This window comes from Condylura cristata, unplaced genomic scaffold, assembly GCF_000260355.1.
Source record: "Condylura cristata isolate star-nosed mole 26May11 unplaced genomic scaffold, ConCri1.0 scaffold00001, whole genome shotgun sequence".
Lineage (NCBI taxonomy): Eukaryota > Metazoa > Chordata > Mammalia > Eulipotyphla > Talpidae > Condylura > Condylura cristata.
Genome location: NW_004567102.1, coordinates 12962617 through 12976280, shown reverse-complemented (window position 1 = coordinate 12976280; position 13664 = coordinate 12962617). Strand labels below are relative to the sequence as shown.

At 40.2% G+C, this 13664-nt stretch overlaps 1 protein-coding gene across 1 annotated transcript in view; it reads left to right on the top strand.

The window, feature by feature from the left end:
• Positions 1–7579: 7579 nt before the first annotated feature.
• The window catches only part of ADGRF1 (adhesion G protein-coupled receptor F1), a 25363-nt gene continuing 19278 nt past the window's right edge, over positions 7580–13664 (top strand). Inside the window, exons 1-4 of the mRNA XM_004673549.1 lie at positions 7580–7648; positions 9136–9193; positions 11224–11373; positions 12891–13064. Of these exons, the coding sequence (XP_004673606.1) occupies positions 7580–7648; positions 9136–9193; positions 11224–11373; positions 12891–13064 (451 nt within the window). The remainder of the gene's footprint in view (positions 7649–9135; positions 9194–11223; positions 11374–12890; positions 13065–13664) is intronic.

Genomic DNA, 13664 nt, shown 5'->3' with positions numbered 1-13664 from the left:
GGAAACCTTAGGGGTTATATATATATATATATATATGTCGGAGACAGTATGATGTCAGAGACAGTATGATGAGATAGGAGTCTGGACTTTACCAGGGAGTATAAAAAGGTACAAATTAGAAGGGCAATTTGACCAGGCCCATTAAAATTCAAGCTACATAAACCTCTTAAACTACACTTTCTCTGTAACCTAGAAAATCCTAGTTTACCTGGAATAAGTATGCATCAAAGGACACATTGTAGAAGGGACACTTAAGAAGCAGACAGTGAGAATCCAGACTACCAAGTCGCCATCCAATGGCTTTATTCTTCAACTGTACCTAGTGTACAACTTAGGAGGTTTTTTTAGTAAGAACTGAGATGTTTAAGATAACTGCTATTCCAAGCAACTGTTGTCTTAGAAGAATCATTTGGAGAATGTGATTGAGAAACTTCTTTTTTACATGTTAGAATGTTGTCGTTAAAATACTATTAAATGCACAGATAAATTTAAGAATGTGTGTTCTGGGATAAATTTGATATCTTTTAAGTTTTATCATTGTGAGCATTAAACGAGCAGTCAGGTATTTGTCTTATACATTTAAAGTTACATCACCAGGCCCTCTCTGGTGGTGCAATGGGTTAAAGAGCAGCATTGAGAAAGAGCAGCAACTGCTACAGTGTGAGTTCCATCCCCGGCCTGGATCCGACCCACCTGGTACAGCAGACCTCTCCTATCTCACCTGCTGCTCCCCTCAGCAGTATACTTCTTTGATCTGCCTGTTTTGCAATTCACTCTGTCCCTGGTGAATCCTCTCACTGATCCTGTACCTCTTGCCTGTACCCCAGTTCTGTATACATAAGTAAATAAATCTTTTTATGAAAAGATAAAGGTACATCACCCATGAAGAATTTCGTACATCTTTCATCTGACCATTCAGACATGAAGACCCCAAAAAGTCTGTTCTGTAGATTCTGGTGGCTTTCATCTTTGGAGAGCTGTGTATCCTCAAATGCCAGTGTCACTCATATTTAAGATATAGCTTTGAAACATGATCCTTCTTTTTCCTGAACAAAGAGAGCTTATTTATAAGATACACAAATGGAAATCCAACGAACAATCATGACTTTATCAAAATCTTGCTGTAAACAACAAAACTTTCTGGCTCATTGTCAGAAAGAAGTATTAGGGCTCTTTTGGGAAATAAAAATAAATAGTTGATAAATTATTTTATTTAGAATTTGGTCTACTCCTTTTATTTACCACAAGTGTGAAATGGAAGTAATTCCCACTTAATTTATAAGATTGCCCAAAAGAATTGTCAATGCTTTTTTTAAAAAATAAGATTTCTTTATTTATGCATACAGAAATGGGGTACAGGTCAGAGGTGCAGGGACAGTGAGAGGATTCACCAGAGACAGAGTGGGGAGCAGAACAGGCTGACTGATGAAGTACACTGCTGAGGGGAGTAGTGGGTGGGTCAGGAGAGGTCTGCCACACCATGTGGGTCACCTCCGGGTTGGGGATGAAACTCATGCTATAGTGGCTTTAGTTTCTTAGTGCTGTGCTTTAACCCACTGAGCCACCAGGGAGAGCCCAGAATTGTCAATACCTTTTATAAACTGGAGAGAATTGTCCTTATTTCTTTTTATTATGCACCTATCACACCTCCTTGAAGAGAAAACTAGCAGGTTTGTTTGTTTGTTTTTCAAGCACACAATCAATAGGAAGCTCAAACTCGCTGGGCTTTATCCACTCTTCTTGAGCCAGTTTGATTCGGGGAGATTGGAGATAAGCATGGCCTGAGAACAGGCTGTGTCTTCACTATTTCACTGAAAACTTGGCTGAAACAAAGAGCTTGACAGTTTCCCTAGAAAGCTGCTACTCCTTCTTTAGGGGCTTGTTGGTAACCCGCTCCACCAAACCTTGAGAGGCAAGAGCCAATATTCAGTTAAAAGAGGTTGGGAAAGAGTCAACTGTGAGGCTGACTCCCAGGCTTTAAAAAATGCAATTGTGCTAGACTTATTGTCTGTGTGAACTCTAGTAGGACACCAGAGAAGTACTGGGCAATGAGCTAAGAAAAATAAAGCATCCTGGATGTCTTCTAAGACAGAGCATAGACTAAACAGATTTTTTTTAAACAGGATCTTTGTTAGGAAGGAGCAGACTATGGCACAGCACTGACAGTAATAGCAAAAGGAGAGTGATGTTAAGATCCAAGGAATGGCAAAGCACTCAAACACTCAGAAAAAGGTGCCTCAATTTTGGGATTGAAAAGGATCAGGTGAGGAGGTGAGGTGAAACACTGGACCCTGAAGGGAGATTCATTTAATGAAAAATCAGAGTTTAAATAGGTGTTCTGGAACCATACTTCAGCAACCCAGCAATTGTTTTCAAAAGTGGGTCTGGGGACCTCCCTGGTGGTACAGGGATTAAAGAAAAAGCACTATCAAGCTTCTGCTAGGCCAGTCACCATAGCATGAGTTCCATCCCTGGTCAGGGAGCTGACCCACATGGCACAGCAGACCTCTCCTGTCTCATCAGCTGCTCCCCTCAGCAGAGTATTTCAGTAGATTTGCCTGTTCTGCTCCCCACTCTGCCTCTGGTGAATCATCTTAACCACCCTCCCAACCCGCCACACACACACCTCTGGACTACACCCCAGTTCTTGTATGCATAAATAAATAAACCTTAAAATAAGTGGGTCTGAATGACAGCTTTTGGAGTTCCTCTTGCTGGGGGCACTCAGGTCTTCCCTGAGTGTGTTGCTGACAGTAAAGGTGCAGGGTATACTCGTATACGGTACATTGGAGGCTCCCAGTGTACAATGGTTGAATAACGTAGGATAGCAGACTGGAAAAGTGTGTTAGGAAAAGGATGTGTGAGCTAATAACCCCTTTTGTCTCTTCCAGTCAAATAGTTCTAGAATTCTTAAAAATTGTACCACTAATCTCTGTCCAAGGACTTAATTCTAAGTAGATTCTCAGTCCATCTAAAAAAAATGTTCAAAAAACTCCTTTGAGTAGAAAACAAAAAACAAAAATCTCCTTTGAGTAGAAAACAAAAACAATGGTGAATTTTTTCTTGCTAGGCTCAGATTTGTGGATGGACATAGTAATCAAAAAAACTTTAAATGATAAAATTATTGCATAACCTCTAAATAGAATGGATAGGTAATAAACTATGTCAATGTGAGTGGATGAGCTCATCTTACTTCACTGTTTATTTTATAGAGGAGAACTGAGTGCAGAAAGTATTTTTTTTTTGACTTTTGTAAGTTCTAGCAAATCTGGGGATCTAATTCATCTAGGCTTTTTTCTACTCTGTTTATCTAATATAAACAACTAAAATATGAAATATGTTTTCACAATTCTCTGTGTACACATATTTACATAGACACTCACTGAAATTTTAAGTACCTTTAAATCATAGTCATCCCTGAAGTTGCCTATTTTGCAACTTTATCAACCTTCTAAGCATTTTTTCAAATGTGGAGCCGGTTTCTCTCTGTTGTTCCACCTTCTTCCTACCATTTTCTTTACCTGACTATCTAAAGAAGCAATTGAGTTTCTGTAAGGAGATGACTCAAGTATTCCTACATAAAGACAGGTCCTGGTGAAAATGTTACCAACAACTTATCAAAGGTAAAAGAACCAAGGTTTTTAAAAGGACCTCTGTCTCCTATGTGAGTCATGATTCCTTTCAGATCCTAGGTGGAGATATGCTTTTTCTACTAAAGTGTGTGTGTGTGTTGTGTGTACACATGTGAGTTCAAGACAGAGCAGAGGGAGACAGCTCTACTGGGAATTCTATTTATAGAAGATGAAACATGATCCCATCAATACTGATGCCAGGGAAGCAGCGAGTTCAGCTGTGCCTCAGATTAGATTGTTGTTAAATATGCTGCAAAGTGTAGGTGTGAGCAGTCCATACTGAGCACACTGTTGATAAGGAGACAGCTGTTGACATAAACAAATGATATTTGGAGTCCATAAATACTGAAGTGGAAGAAGAAGGAGACAACAGACCTCCCTCTGCTGAGGCGGAAGAGCAAAATGAAATGATTTTTCTCTGTGAGTTGAAGGACGGGGATTATCAGGAATGGACACACTTGCATGAATGCAAGGAAGTGAGCGGGTCCAGTCTTCCTCCAGAAGCCGTGTCATCACAGCTGCAGGCCAGGCCTGGGCTGCCCAGCTTGCCACTAAGCAAGTTGTGGTGTGCACACACCTGCACAGATGACAACAAGCTCCTCATCTGTAGACGGACACATGGACCACGAGAACATTTTTAATGATCAGAACACTTCCAGCTTGGAAGAGAAATGCTGAAACTACCATGGGGTCTATATTGAGTAAAGACAACGTTGTATAGGATTTAATGTTATTCTATACTCACACACTCACATACACACACTGACTCACACATGCATGCAGACATGTGCATGAGTACAAATTGTTTCTTAACATCCTCACTTCTGAGGATATGACTTGAGTCAGATAACTTCATTTCTGTAAAAATATATTTTTGTTACTTAGAGGCTAGGATCCTTCCTTTTGCACGGAGGTGGTCATCAACCCAGAACACCTGCTCTTTGGTAAGTTCATTTGATTCAGAATTAAAATCAGATTTTCACACAATCCAGTCTGTAACTGAAACAGGTGCTGAGATTGAAATGCTATTAATGTTGATATTAAATAACTAAGCACATTGAGGCTTAACACCTGCCTAGTACTTTTCTGGCTGCTTTATATTTAATAACTCATTCTATTCTTTTAAAAACTTCTGAATTAAATGTTGTTATTGTCCTCAACTCGAGGAGGAATAAATGGAATTATAGAAAGCTTATGAAGATGTCAGAGCTTATGAAAAATGTCAGAGCTGAGACCTGACCATGTCTGGCTACCCATCTGTTTTGCTCTATATGCGTGTGGATAGGGTGACCATTTTTGACTAGTTGTCAAATACAGGACACCTGGTTAAATGTACCAATCACAAAAGTGACACGTTATTCCAGACAACGAATAGTATACAAATATATGGGCAGTGTATACTTATACTAAAAAATAATCTGTTGTGATCTAAAACTCAGTCTTTTGAACCTATTTAGAGGGAACAGCATGCACCAAGGAAAGAAAGGAAAAACAATTGACTAGCTCATGCACTGGTCCCAAACCCCCAAAGGAGAATCACTGGATCAGCCTACAGCAGAACATAGGACTTATTTTAACAGCCCCCAGAACGGCTCAGAGGTCAGTATCATTTGGAAAGCACTCATCAAGCACAGTGCTAAGTCCAGCCTGAGATTTAAAAGATCAAATGAAGTGTTTTCTTCTCTCTTCTTACTCCCTGTCTCTGCTCTTCTCCTCCATCTTTTTTTTTTTTTTTTTGTCCAGCTATACATAATTGTCTACCCTGACTATAAGTGACAATTTACTATTCCTAGCAGGTCCACAGAGAAAGCCCAGAAGACACCCTCCAGCAGTGGAGGAAAAGAGAACAAAGAGGCCCAGGGTATGAGTGTTCCACACAAGGTTCACAGCTGTCACCCAGGCCTTTTTGAGTTGGGTTTGCAGGCCTAGACTCCAGGTGAGGGAAAAAAAAGAAGAGAGAGAGAGAAAAAGAGAGAGGTCAGCCCCACATGTCCACAATGCTTATCTTCTTTAAAAGCTCCAACTTCAAAGCAGTACTCAGGAATTTACACTAAAAAAAAAAAAAAAAATCCCTGGAAATGAAGAAAGAGTGGAGGAAACAGGGATGGAAAGAGCACAAGCTCCTTCTGCAATGAGGCTATACTAGAGGAAAGTACTGGGAAGTAAATTTAGTAGTACATAATAAGTTACAAAAGAAAATTATATCAAGTAAGAGCAAATATAAAATATCCACAGGTTAGATTATGTTGTGGAAACAATTAATTGGATATTTTATCTTTGCTCTTCCTGTTCAGTTTCTTAATATATATGCACATAACATATGCATTCTATTATATTTATATGAGTATATATGTATAAAAGTGTACACTCCTATTGTACAATATATGTTTTTTTTCTATGAGGTCCAGTCAAAAGTGCTTGTAAAACACTGACACAGATCTCTGTTGCTGTTTGTAAAACACTAAGACAAATATCTGTCGCTCAGAGGAAATAGAACTCAGAGCAGTTAAGTGTGGGGAAGCAAGTTCTAGGAGAATGCTTGGAACACAGGTTGCTGCCCAAGAAAGCTAAAGTCGCACATTGGCCATGTCTGGGCAGTCATGAAGCTGAGGGCAAAGGGGAGAAGATAAACACAAAAGTTGCTGTGTCTCACTGCCTATTTTCCAGGCTTCTCTAGAAAGCCCTAGCAAGGATCTTTGCTGCAATGGAGGACACACATGTGGCAGTCGTTTGCTCTCTTTAATACCTTTTCTCTTCTTGTTGACCAGAGAGCTAAGTGTGGGCAGCGCTGTTGGGACAGAGGGGTTTGCATGAAGCTTAACATACACCAAAGAAGCAAGGTAAGGGGCCATGGTGAAGCCCAATTCTTCATTTTTGCGCTGCTAATCCAGGGTATTTATTTTAATGGTGGGCTATTGAATTTGAAAATCATAGATTTGGATCTTTTTCTCTGGAGACCTGAAGGAAACCTACAGAGGCTAAGGGAAGTGTTCCTTCATGTACAGTCAATGCTATTCGATAAAACTTTAAAAAATACCAGGCTTATGGTAAAAAATAGAACAGGTAGCATGAAATATATCCTTTTAACTATTTTTAGTATATTCACAATGTCTAGTGTGTGTTTGTTGTGAAATAAATCTCTAGAACTTTTTCATCTGGCAAAACTACTCATTTTGCCCTTCTCCTGGCTCCTGGCAACTACCATTCTACTTATTTCTATGAGTTTTGACTTCTTTAGATACTTTAGCTTAGTAGAATTATATTTTGTTGGCTGGTTTCTTTCATATAACACAATGTCCTCAAAATTTATCCATGTTGTAGCATGTGACAGGATTTCCTCCTTTTATAAGGCTGATAATATTCCATTCCTAATAAAAGTTGTTGTTAAATACAACAACTATAAAGATAGAATTTTGTTAGATTAATTCGTTATTATTTTTATGTTTAAGCTCTCAGATTCTATCCTTATATTAACATCTGTAATAGTCCTTGGTTCTTTTAAATGCTTGTTTTACTGAGATGAAAAGATAACCTCCGTGAAATATAAAAGGTTGACTGATAAATACACCTTGTTAAGTTAGCAATTGATGATTTTTAAATAGCCTGCCTTTAGTCAAATCTGATCAGTGATGAGATCATTTAAGACTTGATCTTAAATGAGAGCATTTGAGCAATTTTCTAATAAGTTTGTAAAACACAAAATTTACTACTTCTGCAATGGGAATGGAAGTAATGATGAAAGTAAAAAATATATTTTGTGTATGAAGTAAAAATAATCAAACACTTAGTATTCTAACCAGCTCAGTTAACCTTATCACCATGAGCATCTTAACATTTTGGCTTAAATTATTTGTGTTTGTGCTCAGCAGTACATCACTGGTCCAGTCATAGAGTGTGAACCAGGCTGGTTTTGGTCAGTTGGGGGAGAAGAGACCGACATGCTGAAGATGAGCGTTTGGGTGCTCTGGCTCATCTCTTTCTTCATAATCACTGAGGGCAGTGATGGCTCCCTGGGGGTGAGCTGGCATATGTCTATTTTTCCCTCTCTACCACCTCTCCTGTCTCCTGGCATTTTAAGTATACATCACTCTCTAGGCAACAGAAACCACATGATTTAATGGACTTGGAATCAGAAGTTCTGGGGTTTTGTCTCAACACTACTAACACTAGTTGTATGACCTTGAACAAGTCATTTCATCTGTGGGCACTTAGATGACCAAAATGGAGATACCTTTTCACTCTAAACGTTCTCCTCTTAGATGGAGAAAAGAATATGGATTGGCATTAGCAATATTTGAATGCTCTCTTTCCTTTCTCTACTCACTTTCTTAGTGCTATTTTCTAGCACCATAGTTTTTATGCTCTTTACATACAATAAAATCCCCCCAGTTATGTCTCTATAGGAGGTCTTGCCTCTGAACTCCAAGTTCACACATCTAATACCTGCTTAGTATCTCCAGCTGGCAGTCCAGTTGGCCCCTTAATTTAATGTCTAGAACTCTTCCTGGTGGTGCAGTGTGTTAAAGCACAGCCCTATGAAGCTATCTGCAGCCACTGCAGCATACATTCTGTCCCCGCCCAGGGAGGTGACCCATATGGTGCAGACCTCTCCTGACCCACCCGCTGCTCTCCTCAGCAGTGTATTTCAATCAATATGCCTGTTCTGCTCCCTACTCTGTCTCTGGTAAGTCCTCTCACCCCCACACCTCTGGCTGGCATCCCAGTTTCTTGTATGCATAAATAAATAACTCTTTTACAACTTTTTAATATGTCTAAAATTAAAGTTATTTCTCACCAAACCATGCCCTCCTTTTTTTAACCTCAGCAAGTGGTACCACCATCCTTCCAACTACTTAGGCAAAAATACTTATTTTCATGCTTAAATCTTCTCATAACCCACATCTGAACCACTGACTTTTTTTTTTTTTAATCTTTGGCTTTAAAAATAGAGCCAGAATCCAGATACTTATCACTGCCATTATGGCTGCTACTTTGATTGACACTCAGTATCTCTGGAATGTTCTCCTTCTTCTATATCAACATGCCTGCAGGGCAGCATTGTCTAAAAAGTAAATTAGAGCATATGTTTTCTCTATTCTGAACTTTCCAGTTCCCATCTTGCTCAAGTAAAAGTGAAGCCCTCGTCATAGTCTATAAAGAGCTGCATGGCCTGCCTGTTTGGGGACACTCACTTCCTCTGCCTTGACCCAGCTACTCTGATACTCTTGTTTTGTATCTGCCATCAGGCATGTCCTACCCTCCAGACCTTCGCTTGTGCTGTTTCTGCTAACTGGAAGGTTCTTTCTCTGGTATTCTCACTCTCCCACTTCCTCTAGATCTGTGCTTAAAAGTTGCCTCTGTGAAGTCCTTTACTGGCCACTTTCCAACCACACCTGGCTTGAATTTTAGATCCATTATTTCAATCTCTATGGGAAATACAAAAGGCCTTATAAACTACATGACAAAACCTCATCATGAATATTCTTTTTTTTCTCTTTAACAGAGAAATGAGGGCATCGAAGCAAAAGGAGAACTCATGGTGAATAAGAAAGAGCATTTAGGTGAGACTCCACCAGATGGCATGTATCAGTTAGAGACAAGGATTCAAACCCCAACAGCGCTTCTGGCTGGTTGTGTGATCATTGGCACATTATTAACCTTCCCCCCTCCACCTCCAGTAACTCGTTCTAGCCAATTTGTGACACATGTAACGACTTTTGTGAGGATTAAATGACATAGTAAAAAATCCTGCACCACGTCTGGTCAGGACTTGCCCGTTCTTTTCTTCCTTATTTTGATCCTAACAATGTAACCAATGGGCACAGACCTCAATCTAAGAATGGGTTATTTTCTAAAATTTAATTTGTGGGCTTGGTATTTCAATCACTGAGTGCATTGCTCATAAAAACAGTGATGCACACATTGGGCTGCTAGGTTCTTGGGTCAATCCACAAAAGCCTTTCTATGGTATAATGAATCTGCCATTTAGCAATGTGCTAATCATGCCATAGAACTCAGCACCATACAAGACTATAATTCTTCGGAAAATGAAATAAACATTTCATCCCTGGATGCCTTGACTACATTTTCCCTGACAATAAAAACACAGCAAGTATTTATTATGATGTAACTATGTGCCTAGTGTTATATTAGGTGTGTTAGATGATTTAAATCTTCACGCTGGCCCTAGGAGTTAGGTTCAGTGGTCATTTTAATTTTATAGGAAGTGAAACTAAAGAAGAGAGCTGAGAGGCAGGAGGCATGATTTAAACCCAGTCATTCTGGCTCCTGAACCAGTGCCATCACCCCCTGCCAGTGTGGCCAGCGTGTCTCTTTCTCCCAGTCCCTAGCTCTTTCCCATTTGGAAAGTGACAGTGGAAATCCCTGTAGGTCCCACCACTTGCTCCTGAGGTCTGGAGCGGAAGTTCCAGTCTGCAAGGCAATGGAGACAGCATGGGAAGGGTGTTAAGACTCTGCAGTGTGTGATGGTGGGGCCTGTGGCAGAGAGGTCCTTTGTAATTGTACATGGACATATTGTCACCTCCTCAGTTACTGTTACACTCTTACCTTCTTTCTGAGAAGCTCCCTACCTCCTCTGTCCCTGCAGAGAGCATAACATGTCCTGCGATGTCCAAGAGATTTCTAGATGTTGCAGCCAGTGGCAATGAAATGATAGCCAGGATTGAAGGATGTTTAGCCTTTTTTCCTTTTTCTCTAAGATCCTTTACATTCTTAATTTGGGGACAATACACTGAGCTTAGGAGGGTCATGACATGCCATACAGTTTCTCTAAATTTCTTGTGAATGCATCCAAATGATGGGATGGGAGAAGACTCATGAGATTCATTTCTCCTATCCAAAGACACTCAATGATGTCTCCTTAAGGAATCATGAGGTGATCCTCAGAATTGATAAAGTGGAGATAAGGATATATGAAGGTTCAAGTCAATTTTGGTTTTGTTTCACTTTTGAATTTCAAAGGTGAACTCAAACTCAACTATTTTCCATTTTTATGGAAAGAAGGATTTTTTTAAAGATTTATTTATTTGTACATACAGAACTGGGGTACAGGCCAAAGGCTCAGGGGAGGCGAGAGGCTTTACCAGAGACAAAGTGGGGAGTAGAACAAGCAGATCGACGAAGTACACTGCTTAGGGGAGCAGCGGGCGGGTCAGGAGAGGTCTGCCATGCCATGTGGTCACCCCGGGGCAGATGAGAATCGAACTCATGCTGAAGTGGCTTTAGCGTCTTAGTGCAGTGCTTTAACCCGCTGTGCCACCAGAGAGGGCTGGAAAGAAGGATTTTTAGAGAGTCTGGTGGCTTTATATTGAAGATCCTTCACAAAAGCTGGAGTTGGGAGAGAAGGAGGGAAGACCAGGATTTTTCTTACCCCTTTCATTTGAAACTTGACTAGGGGAGTCACCGAAGTTTTTGTAGTTGGAAGTGATGCTAGGCAGGTCAAAGAACTTAGGAGTGTGGTGTGGTCCTGGACTTCCAGACGCAATCTGATGGTTACTTCAGTGTCATTTCCTTGGTAACATTTTCCTCTCAGATGGAAAAGGAAACCTTTGGACGATCTTTCTCTCTTTAGGTCCAGCCCAGGAATATGAGTTGCTTCTTCAGGTAGCCTATAGAGATTCCAAGGAGAAAAGGGACTTGAAGAATTTTCTGAAGCAATTGAAGCCTTCATCATTATGGTTACAGGGTTCAATGAAGATTCTCAGAGCAAAGGCCACCACATGTAAGTCAGCTTTTTGGGACCTGGGTGGACATCGGGAAGATGCATGAATCATTTAGGGTAGGCTACATTATGCCGTAGGGACAATCATCCCAACAACTTCTGTGGCTTTAAGGAGCACATGTTTCATTTCTTCATGCTTTAAGGCCATTGCAGTTGACAGAAAGGCTGTTTTGTGTGGCCATTTGGGTACCCAGTCTGATGAATCAGGTACTGTATCAAATGTACAATTCTGATCCACAAAGAAGTGGAACATAAGAGCATTTCATATCAATAACTAAATTCTTTAACTTAGAAATGATTCATACTAATTCTGCTCACAACCAGAACAGGTCTCCTTGCCCATTCAACCTCAGGGTGGCATGAGGGGATAGCTATCAATCTTGCTAGAAGAGAACAAGAAATATATGACAAATGTCATGCCAGGATGATGGGGTTCTGAGAAGTGAAATGATTTTTCAAAGCAATGTTTTTCAAAGTGTGACACTCCATAGTAGCAATAGCAGGGAACCTAATGGAAAGGCAAATCCCTGGCTCCATCTCAGATTTACAGAATCACAGACCTTGGGATGAGGCCCTTCAGGTGATTCTGATGCTTAATAAAGTTTGAGAACTGTTAACTGCACAACATCATGCATATTTTTTTTTAATCTCAAAAAAATTTTTTTTTAATTTTTTATTTTTTAAATTTTTTTTTCATCATGCATATTTTTATGTAAGTATCTGATGACTTTTTTCTACTTTTTTGTTTATTAAAAAATGATGGCTTTTGATGCAAGTTTTATGTCAAGTAGGAGGGAATGAACTAGAGGATTGGCTAGTGGAACTTTTCATCATCAAAACTCAAAATAAGTGTGTATGATTTGTTGATTTTTCATTCTGTGCCTACCTGGGAGTGTGCCCTATGGGCAGGGGGAACCTCACTAGATGGAGACAATATCCTATAGAAACCTTTAAATACGTCTCAGATTAAACTACTCTCTTTTGCTTCTTTCCTGATATTAGCCTTAGCCATTTGATTTTGAATTTATGTTTGCAAGTTTTCAGATTCTAACTTCAATCTGTTGAATTGGGTACTTCCTTACTTTATTTTTTTAAACTTGTATTTATTTATGCATGAAAGAACTGGAATACAAGACAGAGGTGGGGTGTGTGTGTGAGAGGATTCATCAGAGACAGAGTGAGAAACAGAACAAGCAGATTGACTGAAATACATTGCTGAGGGGAGCAGTGGGCAAGACAGGAGAAGTCTGCTGTGCCACGTGTGTCAGCTCCCTGGCTGGAAATTGGACTTATAATGCAGTGGCTATGGATAACTTCACAGCACTGCACTTTAATCTTTGAGCCACCAGGGAGGCCCCATTTCCTTACCTTATACATTTTGTCGTCTTGATTTCATCCTTCTAGCATTCCGTAAGAAATAATTGGCTCATAGTCTGAGTCAAAGCCAAGGATGGAAATTTATCAATAATCATTTTATTCAGCAGACTCCATGAGACCAAGCTCTGTTTTTCCTACAGATTGTGACAACCAGAATGGGGTCCTACGTTGTGCATGTGAAGATGGCTACACCTGGTTTCCTCCCTCATGTCTCGATCCCCAGAAATGCTCCCTTCACACAGCTGGATCCCTCCAAAGCTGTGACTGTCATGTCAGAAACCTCTCCCAGAGTATTAATTTCTGTGAGAGAACAAGTAAGAACTAAAGTATCCTGCTTGGGGCCTCTTTAGAAACATGTGACAAAGAGGGAACTCTAGCTCTTAGCCTATGTGTTACTCTTTGCTTCTCACAACAGAGCTAGTGTTTGCAAAGTGAAAGGCAGTGACCATTAATCCAGTATGTGGGGCTAGACACATGTGCAAGAAATGTGGAAATCCAAGTTGATGTTTGGGTGTCTCTTAAATGTTGAGGTACTTCCAAAATTTATGATTCCTTTGAGATTTTGGGACATACACTGAAATCTCAAGTAGAGGAACCACTTGAGTAAAAGAAAGGTTTCTATCTTCTTTTCATGTCTATTGCCAAAATCAATTTCCAGAAAAGAAAAATCTAGAGATGTGAAAGCAGGGAGGTGTACCTAGTGATTATGATGGGGGTGGGGGGAAAGCTCTAATTGCTGAATGCATTACCACCACAACTAAAAAGTTAAAAATTTAACTTAGGAGGCCCTCCCTGGTGGCTCAGCGGGTTAAAGCACAACACTGAGAATCTAAAGCCGCTTCCGCATGAGTTCGATCCCCGCCTGCCCCGGAGGAGACCACATGGCGTGGCAGACCTCTCCTGACCCGCCCGCT